Here is a 26,128-nt window from a genome sequence, read left to right as displayed (position 1 = left end):
CAGCCTAATCCTCACAAATAGAAAACAGAGCTGCCTCCTCGGACCCAACCACCACCCAACACCCCCACCCAAACTCCCCGTCCACCTCCCTCTCTAACCCCTCCTCCCCTGGTCCTCTAACCCTGTTTCTCACCAGATTTTTGCCCGGGCCAGTGAGGCCGGTCTGGCTGTGTTTCTGCTCCACTAAAAAAGAAGTGACTGATCGCTAATCACCCAGGGCTTCGATTGACAGCCCAGCACAGGCTTACAGATTGATTAGAACAAGGGCCCACTCACCACAGAGACAAGGGTCTAAATGGGGGACTCCGCTGAGCCGGAGGGGCCATTATTAACCCCTCGCATCCCGATATGAACACACTGATGAGTGTAAGGTAATGTGGGGAGAGAACAGAGTATCGTCAGGCCGATTCTCTGCGCTGATGACACAGAGTGACAGGGTAAGTGGATGTCTGGGTGATAATATCCTGCTTTGGATAAGCAATAACTGTCTGTGGTTTGTGCATTAGGGGTAAGGCTTAAATAAACGCTATCTGTGGCTGTCAGTAGTAGAAAACATAACTGATTAGGGTGTGAAGAGCTGCTGAGTGCTATGAATCAGAGCCAGACTACTGTGGTGTTCCTGCGTGGCCTGTATCCGTCTGCAGTCTGACAGGGTGAGAAGAGACACAGGACACAGGAGGAAAGTACTGTAGGTACTGAATGACAGTAGGAGAACTACAAGTGCAGTATATCTAATGAGCTGATCATCATCATCATCATCATCAGGAAATGAGCACGTGTCAATTGGAGACCTGTGAGTTTGTCTTAAGTCTCTCTTTTGTTACAGTAAAGCTAAGCACAGTTTTGGAAAAATCCACCTAGGGAATGGATAACACAAAGGGCATGAGTTTTATTTTCTTCTCTCTCTCACGCCGGCCGTTTCACAGCTGTGTCTCATATGTTGTAGATGCCCCTGGAAGTGTTTGACACCAGAAGGGGAACACTTGCATTCCCTCGGCCCCACTGTGTGCGCTGTGCTGCAAATGTAGACAGGGGCGGACGGGCTGGGCCAAAACGAGTTGAGTAAAATGCACCCACACCTCCCTCCCCCTGACTCCACACTGCTTCATTTGAGGGTCAGTTTACCCCAAAAGCAGGTTTTACTGTACCCTCTACAGGGCAGCTCGTGTGGACCCCACCTCAATGCCCCCACACCTTCAAAGGAGTGCCGCTCGGCGCTCTCCGAGGTAACACTCAACATAAATATGAATCTTACCTTTGACCTCTCCTCTGTTAAAGATATATATAGATATATATAGATATATATATATATATAGAGAGAGAGAGAGAGAGGGGCACAGACTCCTCGCAGAATAAGAAGAAGAGAGGAAAAAGAGAGATCAGATGAGGGTGAGATTGTGTGTATGTGTGCGAAAGAGAGTGTTTGTGTGTGCGAAAGAGAGTGTTTGTGTGTTCCAGTGGTGTTTCACAGAGCTGCTGTGTGGTCTGTCTCTCAGAAGCTGCTGTCGTGCTCCAACCTGCAGGAAACAGGAGGTGTACGTTCGTGCAGGCAGGCATAGATCAGAGTGAGAGTTGTTTTTTACAATGTGTGGATGTGTGTGTGAGGCTGTGCGTGTGTGTGTTTGGTAAATGATCTGTCCTTGAGTGCAAGGTCTTGAGTGCAAGGTCTTAAGTGAGAGCTCTCTTATCCTAATACGGATTAATACTAGTCTGTTAAAACAAAGATAGTTTAGACAAAATTACTATAAACACTTTGAAAGACAAACTTCCTCACTTTAATTGCATCAGAACATATACAGTGCATTCAGAAAGTATTCAGACCCCTTGACTTTTTCCACATTTTGTTACATTACAGCTTTATTCTAAAATGGTTTATATACTTTTTTCCCCTCATCAATCTACAACCCCATAATGACAAAGCAAAAACAGGTTTTTAGAAGATTTTGCAATTTAAAATAATATAAATATATAATGAAATATCACATTTACATAACCATTCAGACCCTTTACTCAGTACTTTGTTGAAGCACCTTTGGCAGCGATTAGAGCCTAGAGCCTTCGTGGGTATGACGCTACAAGCTCGGCACACCTGTATTTGGGGATTTTCTCCCACTCTTCTCTGCAGATCCTCTCAAGCTCTGTCAGCTTGGATGGGCAGCGTCGCTGTACAGCTATTTTCATGTCTCTCCAGAGATATTCGATCAGGTTCAAGTCCGGGCTCTGGCTGGGCCCCTCAAGAACATTCAGATACTTGTCCTGGAGCCTCTCCTGCATTGTCTTGGCTGTGTTCTTAGGGTCGTTGTCCTGTTGGAATGTGAATCTTCTCCCCAGTGGACCTTAGCAATCTGGAGCATGTTTTCATCAAGGATCTCTTTGCTCTGTTCATCTATCCCTCGATCCTGGCTAGTCTCCCAGTCCCTGCCGCTGAAAAACATCCCTTCACCATGATGCTGCCACCACCATGCTTCACCGTAGGGATGGTGCCAGGTTTCCTCCAGACGTGACGCTTGACATTCAGGCCAAAGAGTTCAATCTTGTTTCTCATTGTCTGAGAGTCCTTTAGGTGCCTTTTGGAAAAACTCAAAGTGGGCTGTCTTGTGCCTTTTACTGAGAAGTGGCTTCCAAAAAGGCCTGATTGGTGGAGTGTTGCAGAGATGGTTGTCCTTCTGAAACGTTCTCCCATCTCCACAGAGGAATACTGGAGCTCTCTCAGTGACCATCGGGTTGTTGGTCACTTTACAGACCAAGGCCCTTCTCCCCCAATTGCTCAGTTTGACCGGGTGGCCAGCTCTAGGTGTCACGTCCTGACCTTAGAGAGACGTTTTATTTCTCTATTTGGTTAGGTCAGGGTGTGATGTGGGGTGGGATTTCTATTTTTAGTTTTCTATGTTTCTTTATTTCTATGTTTTGGCCAGGTATGGTTCTCAATCAGGGACAGCTGTCCATCGTTGTCTCTGATTGGGAATCATACTTAGGTAGCCCTTTTTCCCTCCTTTCAGTGTGGGTAGTTAACTTTGTTTGTGGCACAGCTTCACGGTTGTTTCTTTCGTTTTTTGTTTTGTTGGCGACATTTTAAAAATAAAGAAAATGTACGCTCACCACGCTGCACTTTGGTCCACTTCTTTTGACACCCATGACACTAGGAAGAGTCTTGGTGGTTCCAAACTTCTTCCATTTAAGAATGAAGGAAGCCACTGTGTTCTTGGGGACCTTCAATGCTACAGAAATGTTTTGGTACCCTTCCCCAGTGCCTCGCCCCAATAATGTCTTGGTTTTTGCTCTGACATGCACTGTCAACTGTGGGACCTTATATAGACAGGTGTGTGCCTGAATTTACCACAAGTGGACTCCAATCAAGTTGTAGGAACATCTCAAGGATGATCAATTGAAATAGGATGCACCTGAGATCAGTTTTGTGTCTCATAGCGAAGGGTCTGAATACTTATGCAGGTATTTCTGTTAAAAAAAATGTCTATCTTTATCTTTGTCATTATGGGGTGTTGTGTGTTGATTGATGAGGAAAACATACATTGAATCAATTTTAGTACAAGGCTGTAACAATACAAAATGTTGAAAAGTCAAGGGGTCTGAATACTTTCATAATGCACCGTAAAGGCTTGCAGATACGGCACATTATAGATATACGTGTTTAATGTATCAATGTACAGCTCAGATGTTCAGAATGATAATGATACTAGGACCGGCACGTCACTCTCAATTTACGCCACTGATTGGTCTACTCGACCAGGGCCCCCTGTGTGTGTGTCTTCTCCCAATAATGGCCTTCACACAGCTACACTGACTGACTGCATGGTAGGATAGCGGAAGGAGAATGACTTTGAGGCCCTGAAGGATAGGAGTATTTGTCTATGTTTATGTGTGGGTGTGTGGCGTGTGCGTGTGGTGTGTGTTGGTGTGTGTCTGTGTACACATGGTGTGTGACAATGTGTGGTTTTGTGTGTGTATTACGTATACATAATGCGTATGTATGTGACAGTGAAAGGGCGGAGAGCTCAAACCCTTTTTGTTCTGCTTTAGTTCCCCTGGTCAAAGGCCCCTCAGTGCAGCTCACCCAGCCTGGCCTCAGTCTGTGCCCCCTGTTTACTGTGACTGTCACCAGAGCTATGGAGGCCCAAACAAAGGGGGGTCTGTTCCTATTATCCTGCCCCAGAGTGGCAGCCCCTCTCTGGGTACTGACAGAGGCCAGGGCTCAGGGGCTGGAGGGCTGAGGGTCTACGGACCGAGGGGGCCCCAGCTTGCAGTATAAAGTGAGAGATTATGGTTCTAGCTGAAAACAAGTCCCTTTCATGTTCTCTGTCGGAAACCGCCGTAATGTAAACACCTGCGGCCATTAGCTGATTCTATCTGAGGGACCGGATAGCAGTGTTTATACGTTACAGGCTACCGCTGAAAGGCTATTCAATAGCAATAGAGTGACTTGCGGATACACACAAGGAATGAGTGCTGGCCGGCATGGAGCGAGCGCAGGGCAGGTTCTCAGACAAACCACATTGCATTGTCATTGGAAAAAGGGGAGTGGGGCTGTTATGAAATGGAGAACAAGCACATTTTAATGGGCAGGGAGGTGGGCTCGGCCTATAACTACCTCTAGCCATGCTCTCTCCCTTTTCTCCCTCTCTTTCCTACCGGCAATTACAGCGTTGACCGGGGGACTGTCGGCCCCGTTCTACCTCGCTGTGCCATTGAAGTCTAATTTGACTCTAATAAAATTACCTGGCAAGCTGTGGCCCTAAAACATCTCAACCTTACAGAGCCATTAAAATGAGTCTCTCTGTGAAGCTAAAAGTTTACCATTCCACTGTGAGGAGGAGCCCTTTCAACATGAAGTGGTCATTAATGGTGGAAGGGCCATCTGAAAGCCCCTCTCCCAGTCAAGGCATGAGTGGAGTGCACGAGAGGGTCAGGAACGTTCCATTAAAGTGTGGTGTTTAAGAGGTGCTGTGGCCAGGGGGGCACATGGAAGGGGTGAAACAGCTGCCAAACATCTGCACCCCGTCCCCTTCAACCCTGTGTCTGAGCACCGCACAGCGCTGTCTGTCGTTACCTACTTCCTGCCTGCCTCTACACTGGCTAGGGCAACAGGGAGCAGGGGGCACTCATAGCTAAACACTCAGAAGGCATGGGCATGTGTGTGACTGGGCAGGCAGACTGTAGGATATACATGTATTTCCCCTGCACCACTTGTCTCATCCTACCTCGCAGAGGTTGTCTGACTGAATGTTTTGATAGTGAAGCTGTAATGTTCTGGTCCTGGTAGAGTGCACCTACAATATGAGCACATTGTATGGCATGTTATGATCTCTCTCACAGAATCAGGCAACACAGAACACCTTTGCCAACATCGCCCACACAGTTTCTCTAGGAGCAAATAATTACCCCTCCATAAAACAGAGACAATAGTATCAGGTGCTTGTCATAGATAATTGGTGGTATTAACGGGATACCTCAGGATTTTGGCAAACCATTCATCTATTTCCCCAGAGTCAGATGAACTTGTGGATAACATTTACATGTCTCTGCATCCAGTATGAAGGAAGATAGAGGTAGTTTCGCGAGCCAGTGCTAACTAGTTACCATCCTAACATGCTAGCAGTTACCAAAGACTTCCAGTGATTGCGCTAACGCTAGTTAGCAAATGCGCTAATGCTAGTCAACTGCCTTCAAACTGCACGCAGAAACATAACAATGGTATCGACTAGTACTAGTTCATCTGACTTTGGGGAAGTAGAATAAGGGCTTCATTGTCAAAATCCTGAAATATCCTTTAAACCGTTCCCAGGGAACAAAAGAAAGAGAGCATGACACTGATGGAGGGACCATCAAGGTCTTTTGTCACACTGTGCTTCTGTTGTGAGGGTAAGTAAGTCCCCATCCAATTATTTAACAAAATACAAACACCTTGAGAAATCCCTTGTACCTTCACCCACCCCTTGCAAGCCAATGAGCCCCTCTCGCTCGCTCGCATGCACACACACACACACACACACACACACACACACACGCGCGCGCGCACACACACACACACACACACACACACACACACACACACACACACACACACACACACAGAGAGAGAGGGGAGATGGAGAGAGAGAGAAGGAACATTGTCTGGGCTAAAGCAATTAAAGCGCTCCCTCTCTCTGCTCCTCCCAGCGCATAAACCACCTCCTCAAAGTTTGTTCGCTGAGCTCGGCTCATCGCACTTGCTGCAACACGTCTTGTCAACCTCGCACTTTACGCGTGAACCAGGGAGACAGTGATAGTGAAAGGGGTCGGAGTAGCTGGATGTAAAGGGTACGGGATCGAAATTTAAAATTGTGCAGATCCGTGGATTTAAGGCAAGCCAATAACAGTGGACGTTGAAGTGAAATTGATGTCGCAATCGGGAACTCTTCCCTCAACATGAGGGGCCGTCAATGATACGGTTATTGAACAAACCTGCTGCGAAGTTCAATGTCCTTGTTCTAAGTCTTGGGTGAGAGCACTCAGCGCAATTACGCACGGCATCATTATGGTTTTATTTTTGGATAGACGTGTCCCTGCTTTGTTCCTACTTTGGGGCTACTGCGTTTTTGCGGACACGGTCTTTTCGAACTTTACCCTGGACAACGAGGTCCACTCCAGTTTCATCCACCGGCGGCTGAAGAGCCAGGAGCGCCGGGAGATGCAGCGGGAAATCCTCTCGATCCTCGGGCTACCGCACCGGCCACGGCCGCATCTCCACGGGAAGCACAACGCGGCACCGATGTTCATGCTGGACCTGTACAATGCCATGTCCACGGAGGGGAAAGAGGATGGGTACTCCTACCCATACAAACCCATCTTCACCACCCAGGGGCCGCCGATAGCCACTCGTCAGGACAACAACTTCCTAAACGACGCAGACATGGTTATGAGCTTTGTCAATTTAGGTATGTCACCCCTTTTGCCATCTGTGCTTTTTAAGTTGTTCCCCTGCAGTATCAGATTTTCAGTCTTAATCTTAACCATGTGCAGTTTTGCACTTATTGGTGGATGTCTCCTTTCAAGATATCTTGAAAACAGATAAGCCATGCCTTGACCATTACAAGTAACAAGTTGCTTATATCTTATTAAACATTCATCAACATGTAATAACATGAGTGAAACTTGAGATACACTACATGATCAAAAGTAGATCCCGTGGAAGATCTCATTCCAAAATCATGGGCATTAATATGGAGTTGGTCCCCCCTTTGCTGCTAGAACAGGAACACTTTCCTCTAGATGTTGGAACATTGCTGCGGGGACTTACTTCCTTTCAGCCACAAGAGCATTCGTGAGGTCGGGCACTGATGTTGGACAATTTGTCCTGGGTCACAGTCGGCGCTCCAATTCATCCCAAATGTGTTCGATGGGGTTGAGATCAGGGCTCTGTGCAGACCAGTCAAGTTCTTCCACACCAATCTCAACAAACCATTTCTGTATGGACCTCACTTTGTTCATGGGGGGATTGGATTGTCATGCTGAAACAGGAAAGGGCCTTCCCCAAACTGTTGCCACAAATTTGGAAGCGCAGAATCGTCTAGAATGTCATTATATGCTATAGCGTTAAGATTTCCGTTAACTGTAACTAAGGGGCCGAGCCTGAACCATGAAAACAGACCCAGAACATTATTCCTCCTCCACCAAACTTCACAGTTGGCACTATGCATTGGGGCATGTAGGGTTCTTCTGACACCCGCCAAACCCATATTCATCCTTCATACTGCCAGATGGTGAGGCGTGATTCATTACTCCAGAGAACGCATTTCCACTGCTCCAGAATTGAATGGCGTTGAGCTTTACACCACTCCAGCCGACTCTTGGCATTGCGCATGATTATCTTAGGGTTGTGTGCGGCTGCTCGGCCATGGAAACCCATTTCATGAAGCTGCCGACTATCAGTTATTGTGCTGACGTTGCTTCCAGAGGCAGTTTGGAACTTGGTAGTGAGTGGTGATACCGAGGACAGACCATTTTTACAAACTACGCGCTTCATTACTGAGCCATTGTTGCTCCTAGACGTTTCCACTTCACAATAACAGCACTTACAGTTGACCGGGGCAGCTCTAACAGGGCAGAAATTTGACGAACTGATTTATTGGAATGGTGGCATCCTATGACGGTGCCATGTTGAATGTTACTGAGCTCTCCAGTAAGGCCTTCTACTGCCAATGCTTGTCTATAGAGATTGCATGGCTGTGTGCTCAATTTTATACACCTGTCAACAATGGGTGTGGCTGAAATAGTCAAATCCACTAGTTTGAAGGGGTGTCCACATACTTTTGTATACATAGTGTATGTGCAAATCATTCAGCTGTTGGAAGTATTGATTTACAGACCAAGTGACATTGTTTATGTTCCCAGGTCCATGTTTAGTTTATATCTAATTACTTAACACCGGGTCTTAAGACTTATTACCCTACAGAGTCTTGGTCTAAAAAGTAAAACATGTAATGCATTTTCTATTTTTATTGAACCAACCATTCTGTTTCACTTGCACATTGGACTTCATGGCTCTTTGTCCTGCAGAAACACTTTATAGTGCAATGGCATACACAGCACGAGAAAAGCCATCAAATGTCGATACAAGTTGTAGAATAGGTAGTCCATCTTCACAGTGTGTTGCAATTGAGATAATGATCCAGTCTAGGAATCCATGAGCATCACATTCCAGTGTCTCGTCTCCATCTGTCTCAGTCAAACAGCTGTGTTAATGTTCAGGTGCTCAACCCTGCAGACGCTGTAACTTGCAGACACTTTGTCCACCGTTGTTATCCTGAGCATGAGCAAGTGTCAACCACAGGATCGGTTCAAAGTGAATCTCGTTCTCCTATAGGGTTTTGCATTTCCGACAAAATAACATCAAAGTAACATTCCCAAGGGTCCATATACTGCAGTCTGCATTGTAACATCAGAGTTAGGCAAAGCACAGTTGTTTTTCTAACACAGGTTGTGAATGAAAGACCTTACAGACAATCTGCCTGATAACCTATGTATTTTCCCTCTAAGCGTTTGCTAAATGTTTTCTCCCCGCGGTTGGCTGTGGATTTAGTGTGTCCCAGGTTTCACAACCGCCTTCCTCATCTAATCAGTGAGTCTTAGTGAAATCCCCCTGAGACGCTGCTCCGTCTTCTGATTACCATTACTGTCAGCAGCAACAGCCAGCGAAGCTTCACTGCCTGCCCGTCACCGTAACATTAGCAAAGCAATGCCAGGGGGTTTACGGAAAGACAAACACACCATCATAACTCAAGGTGGACAACAAATGATGCGATCACAGCAACGACATGAATGACTAAGGGTCAAGATGAGTATTTGCGATCCGTTTGAAGAGGAACAGTACACTGCTACAGGGGGATCGGGCTAGAGAACTTCTATAGTGTACAACGTCGGCAGTTAGAGAAAACCTCAAAGTGCGTGAAGAATCCTGGAGGGGCGGAGGGATGATTGTCGGAGTGTTTTGGTAACGGAGAGGGAGGGGACAGTGTTTCCTCTGCCACACTATGCCATTACAGAGGGAGCTGCTGTATTGACACAATTTTGGACAGGCTGTGACACAGCTGGATGGGACCACAAAGCCTCGCAAAGTCAAGGGCCTCTTTCTTTTCCTAGCATGTCTGAAATGGCACCATGTCCCCAATCCCTAAATAGTGCATTACTTCTAACCAGGTCCTGAATAGGGCTCTAGGACCCTGGCCAAATCTAGTGCATTATGAAGGGAATAGGGTGCCATTTCAGGCAGCCTAAGACTTCAGCAGGGCAAAGGAGAGAGCCTGTGAGAGGCAGAGAGGAGAGGAGAAACTGTTTCTGACTCTGATATGTACTGTATGGGGCCTTTGATTCTCTCTCAGTCTGTAATCCATAAGGCTGACATTAAATCAAAATCAAGGTGTTTCACATCAGCGAAAGAGCGACATGATTTGCGGCGTATGAATGAATCATTTCATAACTGGAACCCGTCTTATGTAACCAAGACCCTTTCTCGCTATAGGTTTCTATGCTTGTTCTCTGACTTGTGGCTTGAAGCCCCGATGAAGCCCCGATAAAAGTCATGTTTGTCTTCTTGTCCAGTCATTTCCACTCAGCTCCCAGTGACTATGAGGGGTTGAGGCCGGGTGATATGGTTACTGAGCAGCACAGTGGCCGTTTCTCTGCCCCACAGGGCAGGTTAGGTTCCCCTCATGCCACGTTGGGTTCCTCTTACCAAAATTTAAATGATCTGTGATGACCTTTTGCAAAGTATACTGTATCATTTGGATATGATGTCACTGTTGGTGAATGGGCTTCTTTGTCAGGGCTCTTCTTCCTGAGCCAGACTTGATCCAAGCCACCAGATCATAATGCGGATTAATACGCCTTTATGTGAGAGAGAGAGAGAGAGAGAGAGAGAGAGAGAGAGAGAGAGAGAGAGAGAGAGAGAGAGAGAGAGAGAGAGAGAGAGAGAGAGAGAGAGAGAGAGAGAGAGAGAGAGAGAGAGAGAGAGAGAGAGAGAGAGAGAGAGAGAGAGAGAGAGAGAGAGAGAGAGAGAGAGAGAGAGAGAGAGAGAGAGAGAGAGAGAGAGAGAGAGAGAGAGAGAGAGAGAGAGAATACAAGAGAACAGATAGAGTTATAATCATAGACACTGGCGGCTTTTTATTTCACTCATTCGTTGTGGGTTTTTCCATTTTAACCCCTCATAAGTCAGGTTCCATAAATGGCATCATGTTGGAGACGCCTCTGTTAGATTGACTTCCAACTGCCTTGGACGTGGCCTGGGAAGCTTTTTTATAAGTAAGCGAGGTGGCATTTTAGATTTTAAATATTATGACAACAGGGATTGTATCTCACTTCAATGGTCGTCCCATCAAAGTGCCAGTGAGGGAGAGAGAATGAGAGCAGAAGGAAAGAGTGAAATTAGGGGGAGGCATGGAAGAGGTTTGGTGGTTCCGCATGACCCTGATTCTTGACAGACATTCGCGTAAGGAGAGTCTGTAAATGAGCATAGAGGATGGGAATAGTGCGAGGTTTTAGACTCATGACATTGCCCTGCTTAACTGCATTGCTACAGAGAGCTCTCCTTCAGTTCTAGTTGTTGCCTGTCAAAAGAGCTGGAACGGGCACAATCTGATTATTTTTTTGTTGTTGCTTAAATTAAGAAAATGAAGTGATAATGGATTGGAACTGAGACTGAATCATTGATAAGTGCTGCTGAGTGCTTGAGTTGTGCACAGGGCAGCTGATTTGTGTTCAGAGTTATTGAATGGCTATAAAATACATTATATGATATGGTATGGTGATCATGTCAGTAGACTGTATATTTAAGCTGTTCTCAGTCTTGCTTAAAGTGGATCTGTTGTCGGTGTGTATCTGAACTGCTCTGCGGCTGGTGGTTTCCAGTGCAGGCCCAGGGTGGGTGTGTTGCTTTGGGATAGACCCCAGGGCCAGGGACGTCCTCTCCTCTCCTCTGTCTGAGTCACTTCAGTTAAAAGGCCAGCTGTGTAAATGGCTTACGGCATACATGCAGAATGTACACAGCTACACGCAACATGGGTCAGGGTGTGTGCTGCTGAACATGCAACGCTCGATGACACGCTGACACGCTGACACGCTAACACACTTCTGTGTGAAATTGGATGGCTTTTTTCTGTAGAGTTAGCTTGGGGTACGAAACAATTAACATGGGCAAGATTCTGTCTTTCTCTCCCTCTCTCTCTCTCTCTCTCTCTCTCTCTCTCTCTCTCTCTCTCTCTCTCCTTTATCTCGCCCAATGTGTAGTCCTTTTAGCTGGAGTGATTTAAGTTTTGCCCACCCTTCCTTACCACTCCACACCGACTTATGTCAACACTTTCTCACTTTTTCACATGCATGCGCATACATAACCACACACACCTCCCATTTGGGTAATATATTTGATATGATCCCGGCGGTCCCCAGTGCATTAACCCTCATCCACAGTGAATTAAGGCATTTCCCCTTAAACAAACCATCCAAAGCTCTTGGCGGCTTGGCTCGGCTGAGTTGGCCTGGCGAAGTCAAACACTTAGACACACACACACACACACACACACACACACACACACACACACACACACACACACACACACACACACACACACACACACACACACACACACACACACACACACACACACACACACACACACACACACACGGATAACCCGCTCGGTCTCACGCACCACAGGGCAGCAGGATGACTTGCATGTCTACCATGTGCATCTCTCACATCATTAAACAGTGCCATCACCTGCATGGCCTGTTTTCCACAACTGGGTTTTATTGACTTACAGTAATGTGTTATAAGGTGTGTTAGTCATGGCTTCCTGCTCTGCTCTGTTGTCATGCAATCCTGCATGGATTACCCTAGCCTGAGGCGGTGAGGAAGTGTGTGTGTGTGTGTGTGTGTGTGTGTGTGCATGTGTGTGTGCATGTGTGTGTGTGTGTGTGTGTGTGTGTGTGCGTGCGTGCATGCGTGCGTGTGTGTGTGTGTGTGTGCATGCTGCCTTCCTGCGTTGAGCGTGGGTGCATGTGTGTTTGTATCAATGTGTGGATAAAGACAAATGAAACCGTGCTTGGCTTTATATCAGTTCAGTAACTAGAGCCACACTGATCGGTCCCTGGGTGTCTAATAGTCCTGCTGGAAGTCAGCTGCTCTGCAGGGCTGTTGTAAAATAAAATAAAGCATTGAGTTTGGCTCCAACATGGACACACTTATATGTGAGAATATGCCAGCTTAAAAAAAAAGTTTAAAAAAAGGTGTACCGCTGCAGTCTGTTCAAATTGTCCAAATGTTCTGTTGCTGTTAATCAGAACCAGATGGAGTTGAAATAAAAAAGCAACAACAATCATTTGAGTCCTCTGGTTTCCTTGCTCTCCACGGGCTCTAACGTCAGCCTGGGAACAATAGACCTGGGGCCAGTATGTACACAAAGCATTCCAATTTTACTTGCAGTATAAGTATATAGGTACACATTTGAGTAGTGTTTACACTGTAGATGCATTCGAATTACATCCTTTCTTAATTAACCCATAATAACACGTGAAATCTGAAGCATTTTTAAACATTTAGATACAATTCTGAAGTTTTTGTAATAGAATTCCAGGGTTACATGCATAGAACACATATTAATGAGATAAAACAACTTGTATGTTGATTAGATTCATATTAGAAAGGTGTGTGTGGGTGTGAGACTTGATGAGAGCAAACAATAGTTATCCAATCCGTTACCATAGTGACACCACCTGCCCCCTGCCACCCCCCCTCACACCCACACCACCCCCTGGGTTGGTGGCACAGAGTTGGCAGCCCATTGTCTAGGTTTTATGGCGTGTCAGGTAATAAGTAGCCTCGCAAAGCGGCCTGTTCTCACAAGCTTCTGTATATAGAAACTCGCGAGATCAGGCGGCTTTGCGAGGCTCGGTAATAGGTGGGCCTGGAGGAAAAAAAACAGCCTCTAATTGGCCAATTTGTTTGGATTTATTAGAGGGTTTGGCATTGAGATGGCATTGTGTCACTACACTGCTGTACACATACACAGACACACAACAAATGCATGCTCGGAAACGTCCGCTGTCACGCCACAGTCATGTTGGAGTCATGGGATTCTGATGTATTTTATATCTTAGCATCACATCACTGGTGTTGATGTACGCTACATTGTGCTTTAAGTAATATGGAACGTAGTATGTGTTATATGGTAGGTAAATGTGGCAGTAGAGACAGCAGGTGGTAGGTGGGTGGAAATCATTTTTCTCAAGTAACAAGATGGAAAATAAAAGGAAGAGAAATACAGATTTGGGGTCCATGGGGTGGGAGTGTCGGACAATTATGGGGTGCTGAAGTGATAATGTTGGAATAGGATGGATGTGGAATAGGATTGAAATGGCACGCAGGCACACACACTCTCTCACCCAGCCCCCGCTCCTTCTCTCATTCCTGTGCTCAGTGGGCTGCCCCTGGGACTGAGATTAATACAGATGTTTCTCTCCATCTACAGGCCAAAGCAGCTGTGCACAGAAACTCTATCTCCTCAATGTCCAACAGACCCCGTCCCCACACCCCTGTATTCCCCCAGCTCTGCTGTTCTCACATCATCCCCATGCACCCAGTAGTGTAAAGTAATTAAGTAAAAATACATTAAAGTAATACTTCATTCTTTTTTTTTGGTATCTGTACTTTACTATTTATATTTGACAACTTTTACTTTTACTTCACTACATTCCTAAAGAAAGAATGTACTTTTTACTCCATACATTTTCTGTGACACTCAAAAGTACTCCTTACATTTTGAATGCTTAGCAGGACAGGACAAGGGTCCAATTCACACACTTATAAAGCAAACATCCCTGGTCATCCCGACTGCCTCTGGTCTAGCAGAATCACTAAACACAAAAGCCTCATTTGTAAATTATGTTTAACTGTTGGACTGTGCCCCTGGTTATCCATAAATTAAAAAAACAAACAAGAAAATGGTACCGTCTGGTTTGCTTAATATAAGGAATTTGAAAGGATTTATACTTTTACTTTTGATACTTAGGTATATTTAAAACCCAATACATTTACTTAAGTAGTATTTTACTGGGTGACTGACTTTTACTTGAGTCATTTTCTAGGGAGGAGTCTTTACTTTTTAACCACTGCTTGCACCCCTGTATACCAAAACACACACAAGCATGCAAACGCACGCACACACTCAAACCAGAAGTATGGAAATAGCACCGTCCTCGATCGGCACGGCACCATAAAGGGTGATGCGGAAAGCCCAGTACATCAGTGGGGCCGAGCCCCCTGCCTCCAGGACCTCTATATATATCAGGCGTTGTGAAAGGAAGACCAGGAAAATCATTAAAGATGCCAGCCACCCACGCCATAGAATGTTCTCTGCTTCCGCATGGTAACAGGTACTGGTGCATCAAGTCTGTCACCAACAGGCTCCTGAACAGCTCTTATAACCAAACCATACGACTGCAAAATAGGAAACTAAAATAGCTAACAAAATGGCTACACGCTGACCCTTGTATTTTATTTTTTACATTGTCTCCATGCACACTCACAGGGCCCTATACACTTGCGCGCACACACACTCCAACACACACGCAAACAGTCACTGCATAACTTGCTCACACACACATAATATGCACATACATTTATACTGGCTCTACAGACCCACCCACTCACATACAATCCTCATATATCTGCTACTCTGTTTATCATATACCCTGACGCCTAGTCACCTTATCCCTATACATATCTACCTATATCACTCCATTATCCTTGCACATTGTAAATACGGTACTGGAACGGACTGACTCTGTATATAAAGTGCGTTCGGAAAGTATTCAGTCTCCTGGACTTTTTAAATATTTTGTTACGTTACAGCCTTATTCTAAAATGGATCAAATGAAATGTTTTCCTCATCATCATAATCATAATGACAAAGCGAAAACAGGTTTATAGACATTTTTGCAAATGTATTCCAAGTAAAAAACTGAAATACCTTAAGACCGTTTGCTATGAGACTCGAAATTGTGCTCAGGTGCATCCTGTTTCTAATGATCATCCTTGAGATGTTTCTACAACTTGATTGGACTCCACCTGTGGTAAATTCAATTGATTGGACATGATTTGTATGTGAGGTCCCACAGTTGACGGTGCATGTCAGCTCAAAAACCAAGCCATGAGGTCGAAGGAATTGTCCGTAGAGCTCCAAGACAGGATTGTGTTGAGGCACAGATCTGGGGGAGGGGACCAAAACATTTCTGCAGCATTGAAGGTCCCAAAGAACACAGTGGCCTCTATCATTCTTAAATGAGGATTCTCTGGTGTGAGGAAACCAAGGTTGAACACTTTGTCCCGAATGCCAAGTGTCACGTCTGGAGGAAACCTTGCACCATCCCTACGGTGAAGCATGGTGGTGGCAGCATCATGCTGTGGGGGTGTTTTTCAGCGGCAGGAACTGGGAGACTAGTCAGGATCAAGGGAAAGATGAACTGAGCAAAGTACAGAGAGGTCCTTGATAAAAATCTATTTCGGACCTCAGACTGTGGCGAAGGTTCTCCTTCCAACAGGACTACGACCCTAAGCACACAACCAAGACAACACAGGAGTGGCTTCAGGACAAGTCCCTGAATGTCCTTGAGTGGCCCAGCCAGAGCCTGGACTTGAACTCGATCGAACGTCTCTAGAGAGACATGAAAATAGCTGTGCAGTGACGCTCCCCATCCAACCTGACAGTGCTTGAGAGGATCCGCAGAGAAGAATGGGAGAAACTCCCCAAATACAGGTGTGCCAAGCTTGTAGCATCATACCCAAAAATACTTAAGGCTCTAATCGCAGCCAAAGGTGCTTCAACAAAGTACTGAGTAAAGGGTCTGAGTACTGTAAATTTGATATTTCAGTTTTTCTTTTAATGTTTTTGCAAAAATGTATAAAAACTTGTTTTGCTTTGTCATTATCGGTTATTGTGTGTAGATTGATGAGGGACATTTAAAATTTCGAATAATTTTAGAATAAGGCTGTGAAGTTGATGTGGAAAAAGTCAAAGGGTCTGAATCCACTGTAGTTTGCTTACTTACTGTTGTCTTCTTCTCATTTCTACTTCTCATGTGTTTTTGTCCTCCCTCATGTGATTTGTAGTATTACATTGTTATCCGCGACGGCATTGTTGGGCTCAGAGCTCGCAAGAAAGGCATTTCACTCTACTTGTGACATAAAAAAACGTGAAACTTCAAACCTACCAGAATACACGGACCTCCTCCAAACTTCAGTCATAGTTTACTCCCAACAGTGTTCTCTACTGTTCTGTCTTCAACCCCCAACTCTGCCCCCTTACTCTAGGGGTTCAACCCTTCCCAACCGCCAGACAGAACATGTCAACACTTCCTCACTTTCTCACATGCACGCACGCACGCACACACACACACACACACACACACACACACACACACACACACACACACACACACACACACACACACACACACACACACACACACACACACACACACACACACACACACACACACACACACACACACACACACACACTTGTGTCAGAGTGCTTATTTGAGGTCCTCTGTGGACAGGAAATAATTAACCGAGAGTGAAAAGAAAATAACAGTTGGTTCAGGTAGCGACTGTTGCCTTCAGGTGATTACAGTCATACCGTTGTTGCTGTCCTCTTTTCCACCCATCTGTTTTAATGCTTCATGTCGAGTAAAAGCACCTAAACATACCACAGGGAAGCAAAAATAATGCGTCCTCACAGTTTTCGCTAGGCTACCACACGACACATGGATTATTTTATCAAGGTCCGTACCCTTTCTATTCCTAGAGTCCTGGAATCCTATGTTCGTCTGTAGATCTCCAAACAGACTGACGTCTGGACGTGCACATCGTCTCCTCACTCTTGGACCGACCCAGACACTTGCTGTGAGTGGTGACGAAACAGTCTGCGGGTGGGGACTCGACACTGTGGCGAGTTGTCAAAAGGCCCAGATGTACGGAGCAGCGGGGGTTCTTGCTAGGCTGAAATGACGAACGGCGCACACTCAGGGCCAGGAATGTTGCGGCCAACAACACAAGGCTTTCTAAATCATGTCTCCCTCTTTCTCTCTCTCTCTCTGAGACTGCACATGGGCCATTTTCAGTGTAGGAGTATGCTGCTGACATAATTTACCCCTGAGGTTGCTCATAAACACAGCAGAATGAGGTTAGAGAGGTAGAGAGAGGGGTTGGGGGGGGGGGGGTAATGAGCAACTAGAGTGATCTCTGAATTGGAGACAGACTTGGAGAAAATTGTAGGATAGTGATGATAGGCATGTATACAACCTTTACATCAGCTACTCTTGTATCTTGGTAACTGTGCCTTGCGGTGGATGCGTCACATGACCTGTCTCTTATACCTCCACAGCAGGCAAGCAGCTTGAGTTTCAGTGAATGGAAGTCAGAAGGAGCGCAGTGCCCTTGTCCTCCACGGAGGGCAGCATGGAGCAGCGTTTACCCCAGAGAGAGAGGCCAGATGTGGGACAGAGCAAAGCCAGGGACACAGTTACCAACCACACTGCTGGGAAAACAAATAAACACAAGGCTCAGGACTCTGCTTTATGGTCCGTACTGGAGCACAGAGGGTGAGGAGAAGAGATTGAAATGCAGAGTGGAGTGTGTGTGTGTGTGTGTGTGTGTGTGTGTGTGTGTGTGTGTGTGTGTGTGTGTGTGTGTGTGTGTGTGTGTGTGTGCATTAAGCACAGTATGAAAGCCAGGAGCCACCCATCCTGCCCTGTGACCAGATGCTGTGTGTGTGTGTGTTGGTTGTTCTAGCAGAAGATAGGCTGTAATGCCTAACAGATTCTCCAACTGGCACAAACAGCCAAATCGAATCTTGTAAAAGCAACAACTGTAAGCAAGAGTGTCGAAATATCAAGTCAATTTGGTGTGAAATATGAATTTGATGGGTGAGTTTTGTGTTTATTTGGGAAGGCAGTTGGACTACTTACGTTGGACTACTTCCCGTTCTCAACTATTTTATTTGGAAAGTGAATGGTTATAATTAAACTAAATAAACAACAAGCTATTTAAATGAGGGTGCCAGTGTGCTCATCGTGTGTAATGAGGATGCCGCTCTGGATTTGGGGTCAATTAGTCAATTTACAGACACTGGGAATTCTTGTGTTGTGTGTGTCTGTGTGTGTGTGTTTGTGTCTGTGTCTATGTGTGTCTGTGTTTGTACATTTATGTAAGTGTGTGTGTGTGTGTGTGTGTGTGTGTGTGTGTGTGTGTGTGTGTGTGTGTGTGTGTGTGTGTGTGTGTGTGTGTGTGTGTGTGTGTGTGTGTGTGTGTGTGTGTGTGTGGAATACCCTTAAGCTTATAATAAGAGGTGGCTTGGCTGGTTGAAGAGGGTGTGGTTGCTGCGGCCGTTGAATTAAAGAACGTAAAAAAGACGAGAAAAGGAGAAAAGAGAGGGGACAACTTTAAATGGCTGTGGTGCTATGTCTCTCAGAGTGGTGACATCAAGAGGAAGTAGAGCTGGTTATTGTATACTCCTTTATCTAACGTCCTCAACATGTGTCGAGACAGACACCACAGAACCAGCACCACTGACATACAGCTTCCATTACAGCTTGTCTAGGCATACAACTCCAATATGTGGAATTCTGAAGTATTGTCACCTTATGGCAGACGTTGCTTCATTGAGCTAGACATCTCTTGCTGATGTTAATAATTTGTCTAGGAGAATGATTTGAGTACAGGTAGTTTGAGTGTTAGCTTTGTGTCTGGCCAACGAGAGACATTCCAGGGAGCCCTGTGCATGCAGTGGGTCTGTGGTGGTACTGTAAATCCCAGAGGTTCAGAGGGGAAGTGCACCTTCATAACAGGCAGTGGAGCTTGAGGTGAAACCCAGCTCTCATGTTTATGGACAAAGAGTGACTCCTCCTCAGCTCTCCTCTCTGTGTGTTACAATAAGAGGGAGATAGAGGTCACAACCAACGGCCCAGACACAGAACACTCTCAGGGCGAGAAGATGCCCACAGGCGCAAACACACACACACACTCACATTAACAGCCGCAAACATGCACAGGTGCATACATGCACAGGTGCAAACATGCACAGGTGCATACATGCACGCTCACAGACAAAATCCTGTGGTTAATGGGTCTTAAGAGAGACAAGGTTCTAGTGTGGAACTGTGTTGACTCCTCCCCAGGCAGCCAGCGCCGTCAGGCGTTACAGCAGTAGGAATACGTCACAGAGGAAGGATGTCAGCAGTAGTCACCAGTGGGCAGGATATTTCCTAACGCGGTAATCAGTCTGCTGCGGGAAGTCACCCGTTACCCGGGAGATCAAACCTTTCCTCCTCTTTATAGGATAAACATGTTGAGTGATATCTATCTATCTATCTATCTATCTATCTATCTATCTATCTATCTATCTATCTATCTATCTATCTATCTATCTATCTATCTATCTATCTATCTATCTATCTATCTCTCTCTCTCTCTCTCTCTCTCTCTCTCTCTCTCTCTCTCACTCTCTGGAGGTTATGGAAAATGTGACACACATTGTTATTTTCTACAGTGTTATAAAACATTGGTGGAGAACGATTTGAAGTGTCTCCATCAACATCCTCTGCAGGAGGACGAGAAGGAGACAGAGAGAAAGAGAGAGTGGTGGGGGGGGCGCGCTTAGGTAATTGCAATGCTCCAGTCAGTGATCTCCAGGTTAGAGTGTGTGTGATAAGGATCTTAGGGCTGACCCTACGAAGCATTTGAATCCCTTTATGGGGGTGGGGGTGAGCTGCCCCCCGTTGGCTAGCGGAAGCGAGCGGTGCAGGACTGAGGGGTGTGAGGGTTTTGGACAGACACTTGAGCTAATGTGACCCGTCAGTTCTTTCTCCTGTTGCTCCGGAGATATAGGCTTCAGGGAAGTGTCTGGGGTCCACTGGCCCAGGGGGAGAAGGGGGAGGGTGAGAGGAGATTCCCAGTATAAGGGAGAAGCTTGAAGTGACTCTCCTTTACTCTTCTATTTATGAGAGAAAGAGGAGGAAGAGGAGCTGGGAGAGTCACGGCATTCATTTAGGATAGACACCGTTTTATTTTAGGCACTGTCTATGAGAGAGCATTGAAGCTGGGGTGCATGGTCACATTGGGCAGTACTCCAGAAATGGGTTCACTCTTTATTGAGAAGGTATCGATGGTAACCTTTGTCTCTGTGCCAGGTGTGCAGTACTGAATGTTTGTAGAAGGGACCTCCTCATTGCAACTCTGTTGTGGTGGGGTTCAATCTGGAGGTCATGATCTCTACACCCACATCATAACCACATCCGTCATCTTGTTAAAAGACATACTGTACACCTGTGTTGGAGTAGCAGAATTGTTTCATTCTAAATGAGAAGAACAGAAAAAAGAGAGAAAAGAATGAGGGGGTCTAATGAGTGAAGCAGTAATGTGTTTGCGGTCCATTAAAGTAAATTAAAGTCATGCTACCGTGTGGTGTCGTGCGTCAGGGGATTAGTGTGCGCATGCGCGTTTGTGTGCGTTGGTGCTCACGTGTGTATATCCAATTATGGATCAAAGACACCCATCATTCTTGCAGTGATATAAATGGCAGCTGTTTTACACATCCAGTGTGTCCATGTGGCCTGTGTGGGGGCGTATCAAGGGTTTGTGTGTGTGTACTTGTGTGTTTGTGTGTGCATTGTAGTATAAGTGTATTTGTGTTCCTTCACAGTAGAGTACCGTAGCCCGGGACCACTACCGTTCAGCATGATGGGTTCATAGAGGAGACAAGTGACTCACACACACGTGCACACACATCGATAAACACACGCACGCACACACATACATGCATAGTGTGTGTATTTGTGTAACACAGGTGGGGCAAGCATTTCGATGACCAGTCACTTCCTCCCAGAGGAAGTCATAAATGTGCCCGCTTGGCTTTAACTGCTCCTCTGCCCTGCTTCTAATGACTGCCATACTGCAATGGCCCAGAGAGAGAGAGAGAGAGAGAGAGAGAGAGAGAGAGAGACAGAGGGAGAGGGAGAGAGAGGGAGGGGCTGACAGAGAGGGAGAGAGAGAGACAGAGGGAGAGAGAGAGAGGGAGGGGCTGAGAGAGAGGGAGAGAGAGAGACAGAGGGAGAGGGGGGGGGGGCTGACAGAGAGAGAGACTGACTAGAGAAAGAAACAGAGGGAGGGAGAGAGGGAGGGGCTGAGAGAGAATGAGAGAGACCAAAGGGGGGAAAAGGGAGAATAGAGACTAGAAAGAGAGATAGAGGACACAGCTACATGCTGGGGGTGTTTTCCTTGTCTGGGAAGGAATGAAAGAAGGAAAGACCGCACAGTAGGAAAAGAGTGAAGTAGAGATGGAATTACTGAACAGAGGAGAGAGAGACTCATCTGAAGCGAGAAAAGGGGGTAGAAAGGGTTACTGTGGGAGTGTTCACATGCAGCTGCACCCAGCTGTTCTAAGAAGTACAGATAAAGGGCTTTTACAGTGGAGGGGTGGGCGGTTGCTCTCCAGGCCAAGGGAACAGGTCTGGCTTTCTCCCCAGAGGGAGTGCACCTGCGCTGGGCCGCAGGAGGAGAGAGAGGGCCCTGGGAGAACTAAGCCCTGGAGCTGAGTAGGGCCTGGGCTGACTGACTAGGGTTTAGCGGGGCTTCCCCATGTCATCACTGCTTTGGCTCTCTTGATTCCTCGCTGTTATTTATGGTTCAAATGTACAGTTAAAATGGCATGGCAGGAGAAGGGAGGGAACCAGAGTCGTGCGTGTGTGAGTAAACACAGCTGAGCTCTATAAGGCAGCCTTGGTGGCTTGGAATTCTGGTGGCCTCAGTGAGTGTGCACACGTGCGAGGTCGTACAGACACACATTTGTTTTACTATCCTCGTGGGCACCAAAACATTTTATTCCCATTCAAATCTATTTTTCCCAAACCCTTAACCCCAAACATAATCCTGAACCCTAACACTAACCTTAACCCTAACTCCAAACCCCTAAGCCAAAAATAGGTTCTCAGACACACACATTTTTTTTGTTGCACTGACTTTCTTGCACAGGCTCTATGCACACTCACTGGACTCCCTTGCACACTCACACATACTACACACACACACACACACACACACACACACACACACACACACACACACACACACACACACACACACACACACACACACACACACACACACACACACACACACACACACACACACACACACACACACACACACACACACACACACACACACACACACACACTATATAGGTCATTCTACAGTGGTGAAATTAGGGGTTGGAAACAAATTCAGATTTGTATCCTATTTTTCCAATTCTTTCAGCAAACGTCTTCCAACATACAGAATGTCAGGTCGACAAACAATATGTTCACCCCTTAAAATTTGTGGATTTGGCTGTGTGAACCACACCCGTTGCTTACAGGTGTATAAAATCGAGCACACAGACATGCAATCTCCGTAGACAAACATTGGCAGTTGAATAGTCTTACTCAACGATGCCACTTTTCCAACAAGTCAGTTCGTCAAATGTCTGCCCTGCTAGAGCTGCCCCAGTCAACTTTAAGTGACGTTTTTGTGAAGTGCAAATGTCTAAGAGCAACAACGCCTCAGCCGAAGGGGTAGGTCACAAGCTCACAGAACGGGGCCGATGAGTCCTGAAGTGCGTAGCTCCTAAAAATCGTCTGTTGCAACACTCAATATCTCTGCAATGTCAGCAAAATAACATGGAATAGGTTTCCATAGCCAAGCAGCCGCACACAAGCCTAAGATCACATGCCATGCACAATGCCATGTGTCAGCTGGAGTGGTGTAAAGCGGTGTAAATGAATTTTCTGGGGTGTTGTATCACATTTCATCATCTGGCAGTCCAACAGACGAATCTGGGTTTGGCAGATTCCAGGAGATTACTACCTACCCGAATGCATAGTGCCAACTGTAAAGTTTGGTGGAGGAGGATTAATGGTCTGGGGCTGTTGTCATGGTTTGGGCTAGGCCCCTTAGTTCCAGTGAAGGGAAATCTTAACACTACAGCACACAATGACATTCTAGACGATTCTGTGCTTCCAACTTTGTGGCAACAGTTTGGGGAAGGGCCCGTTTCTTTTTCAGCATGGCAATGCCCTAGCGCACAAAGCGAGGTTCATGCAGAAATGGTTTGTGGAGATTGGTGTGGAAGAACTTGACTAGCCTGCACAGAGCCTTGACCCCATCCCCCTCCACCCCACCTTTGGGATGAACTGGAACACCATCTGCAGGCCTAATCACCCAACATCAGTGCCGGACATCACTAATGCTCTTGTGGCTGAATGGAAGCAATTCCCCGCAGCAATGTTCCAACATCTAGTGGAAAGTCTTACCAGAAGAGTGGAGGCTTTTATAGCAGCAAAGGGGGAACAACTCCCTTTTAATGCCCATGATTTTGGAATGAGATGTTTTACGTACGAGCAGGTGTCCACATACTTTTGGTCATGTAGTATATGTACTACTCACACAGTCGAGATCATTTGGAGTAACCTTCTATTACATATTAAATTATATCTATTTTTTTATATTTTATATTTTATATTTTTTATACCAAATTTCACAAAATAGTGAAAACATGATTTTGAACCTGATTTTCAAAACCTTTAAATTTATAGAAATATTTGTACTGTTCTCAGTAAAATGTTCAATGTTGATATTATTAATCTTAAAGTAGTTGATTGATTGAATTACTTATGCATCCAATTAATTATGTTGTTAGATGTTTAAATTACCACTTTACCTATCATTATTTTTGGCAAAATAACAGGTGTTTCAGTGTCAAGTGTCATTCATAGAGATAAATGGAGGACTCTAGATTTATTTAACTTATTTTATTATAGACGTTGCCATTTAGGGCTTCCACCGTTTTAAATGTAGTCAACTATGTGGGGATTCCTATGGGTTGGGAGTGAGCAGCCAATGATCAGAGAGCATTGTCTTACTCAAATTGGGTTGCCTATGGTTTGTAAACCAAAGACTAAGGTAATATTCAAGAGCTAAGAGCAAGATTTATACCAAGACATTGGTCCCAAGATTCAGACCCGGACCCAGACCCAGACTCATTTGGCAAATCTGACCATAACTCTATCCTCCTGATTCCTGCTTACAAACAAAAACTCTAACAGGAAGTACCAGTGACATGCTAAATACGGAAGTGGTCCGATGAAGCGGATGCTAAGCTACAGGACTGTTTCGATAGCACAGAATGGAATATGTTCCAGGAGTCATCTGATGGCATTGAGGAGTTTAACACATCAATCAATTAATTAATAAGAGCATCGACGACATCTTCCATACAGTGATTGTACGCACAGTACATACCCCAACCAGAAGCCATGGATTACAGGCGACATCCTCATTGGGCTAAATGCTAGAGCTGCCGCCTTCAAGGTGCTTAAAAAAAATACTGCTACGCCATCCAATGAACCATCAAACAGGTAAAGCATCAATACAGGACCAAGATCGAATCCTAATACACCGGCTCTGATGCTCGTCAGATGTGGCATGGCTTGGTATCATGGAATACAAAGGGAAACCCAGCCATGAGCGGCCCAGTGATGCAAGCCTACCAGATGAGCTAAATGTCTTCAATGCTCGCTTTGAGGCAAGCAACGCTGTAGCATGCATAAGAGCACCAGCTGTTCTGGATGACTGTGTGATCACGCTCTCCGTAGCCGCTGTAAGACCTTTAAACAGGTTAACATTGACAAGGCCGCAGGGCCAGATGGATTACCAGGATGCGTACTCAGAGCATGTGCTGACCAGCTGGCAAGTGTCTTCACTAACATTTTCAACCTCTCCCTGACCCACTCTGTAATACGTACATATTTCAAGCAGACCACTGTAGTCCCTGTGCCTAAGAACACCATGGTAACCTGTCTAAATTACTATCGCCTTGTGGCACTCACATCTGTAGCCATGAAATTCTTAAAAAGGGTGGTCCTGGCTCCCAGACACTCTGGACCCACTCCAATTTGCATACCACCCCAACACACCCACAGGTAGTATGTCTGATCACCAATGACGATAAGACAGCCTAGAGGGAGGAGATCAGAGACCTGGAAGTGTGGTGCAAGGACAACAACCTCTCCCTCAACATCAGCAAGACAAAGGAGCTGATCGTGGACTACAGGAAATGGAGGGCAGAGCATGCCCCCATTCACATTGACGAGGCTGTAGGGGAGTGGGTTGAGAGCTTCAAGTTCCTCAGTGTCCACATCACTAAGGACCTATCATTGTCCAAACACACCGACACGGTTGTGTAGAGGGCAAGACGACGCCTCTGCCTCCTCAGAAGGCTGAAAAGGTTTGTCATGGGCCCTCAGATCCTCACAACGTTTGACAGCTGCACTATTGAGAACATCTTGACTGGCTGTATCACTTGGTATAGGAACTGCTTGGCATCTGACTGCAAGGCGCTACAGATGGTAGTGTGGGATCAAAAGGGTCCTGAACAGCTTCTTCCCCCAATGCAATTAGATTGCTGAAGAGTTAATCAAATTACTATTTACATTGACCCATTTTTTTCTTGCACTGACTTTCTTGCACAGGCTCTATTCACACTCA

At 45.9% G+C, this 26,128-nt stretch overlaps 1 protein-coding gene across 1 annotated transcript in view; it reads left to right on the top strand.

Annotated features, from left to right (window-relative positions):
- Positions 1 to 6,190: 6,190 nt before the first annotated feature.
- The window catches only part of LOC135504650 (bone morphogenetic protein 7-like), a 50,093-nt gene continuing 30,155 nt past the window's right edge, over positions 6,191 to 26,128 (top strand). Inside the window, exon 1 of the mRNA XM_064923405.1 lies at positions 6,191 to 6,932. Coding sequence (XP_064779477.1) covers positions 6,533 to 6,932 — 400 coding nt within the window. The 5' untranslated portion in view covers positions 6,191 to 6,532. The remainder of the gene's footprint in view (positions 6,933 to 26,128) is intronic.

The sequence above is a fragment of the Oncorhynchus masou genome, chromosome 18, assembly GCF_036934945.1.
Source record: "Oncorhynchus masou masou isolate Uvic2021 chromosome 18, UVic_Omas_1.1, whole genome shotgun sequence".
NCBI classification, from domain to species: domain Eukaryota; kingdom Metazoa; phylum Chordata; class Actinopteri; order Salmoniformes; family Salmonidae; genus Oncorhynchus; species Oncorhynchus masou.
Note: the sequence above shows the minus strand (reverse complement) of the source record. Positions and strands in the feature narration are given on the sequence as shown.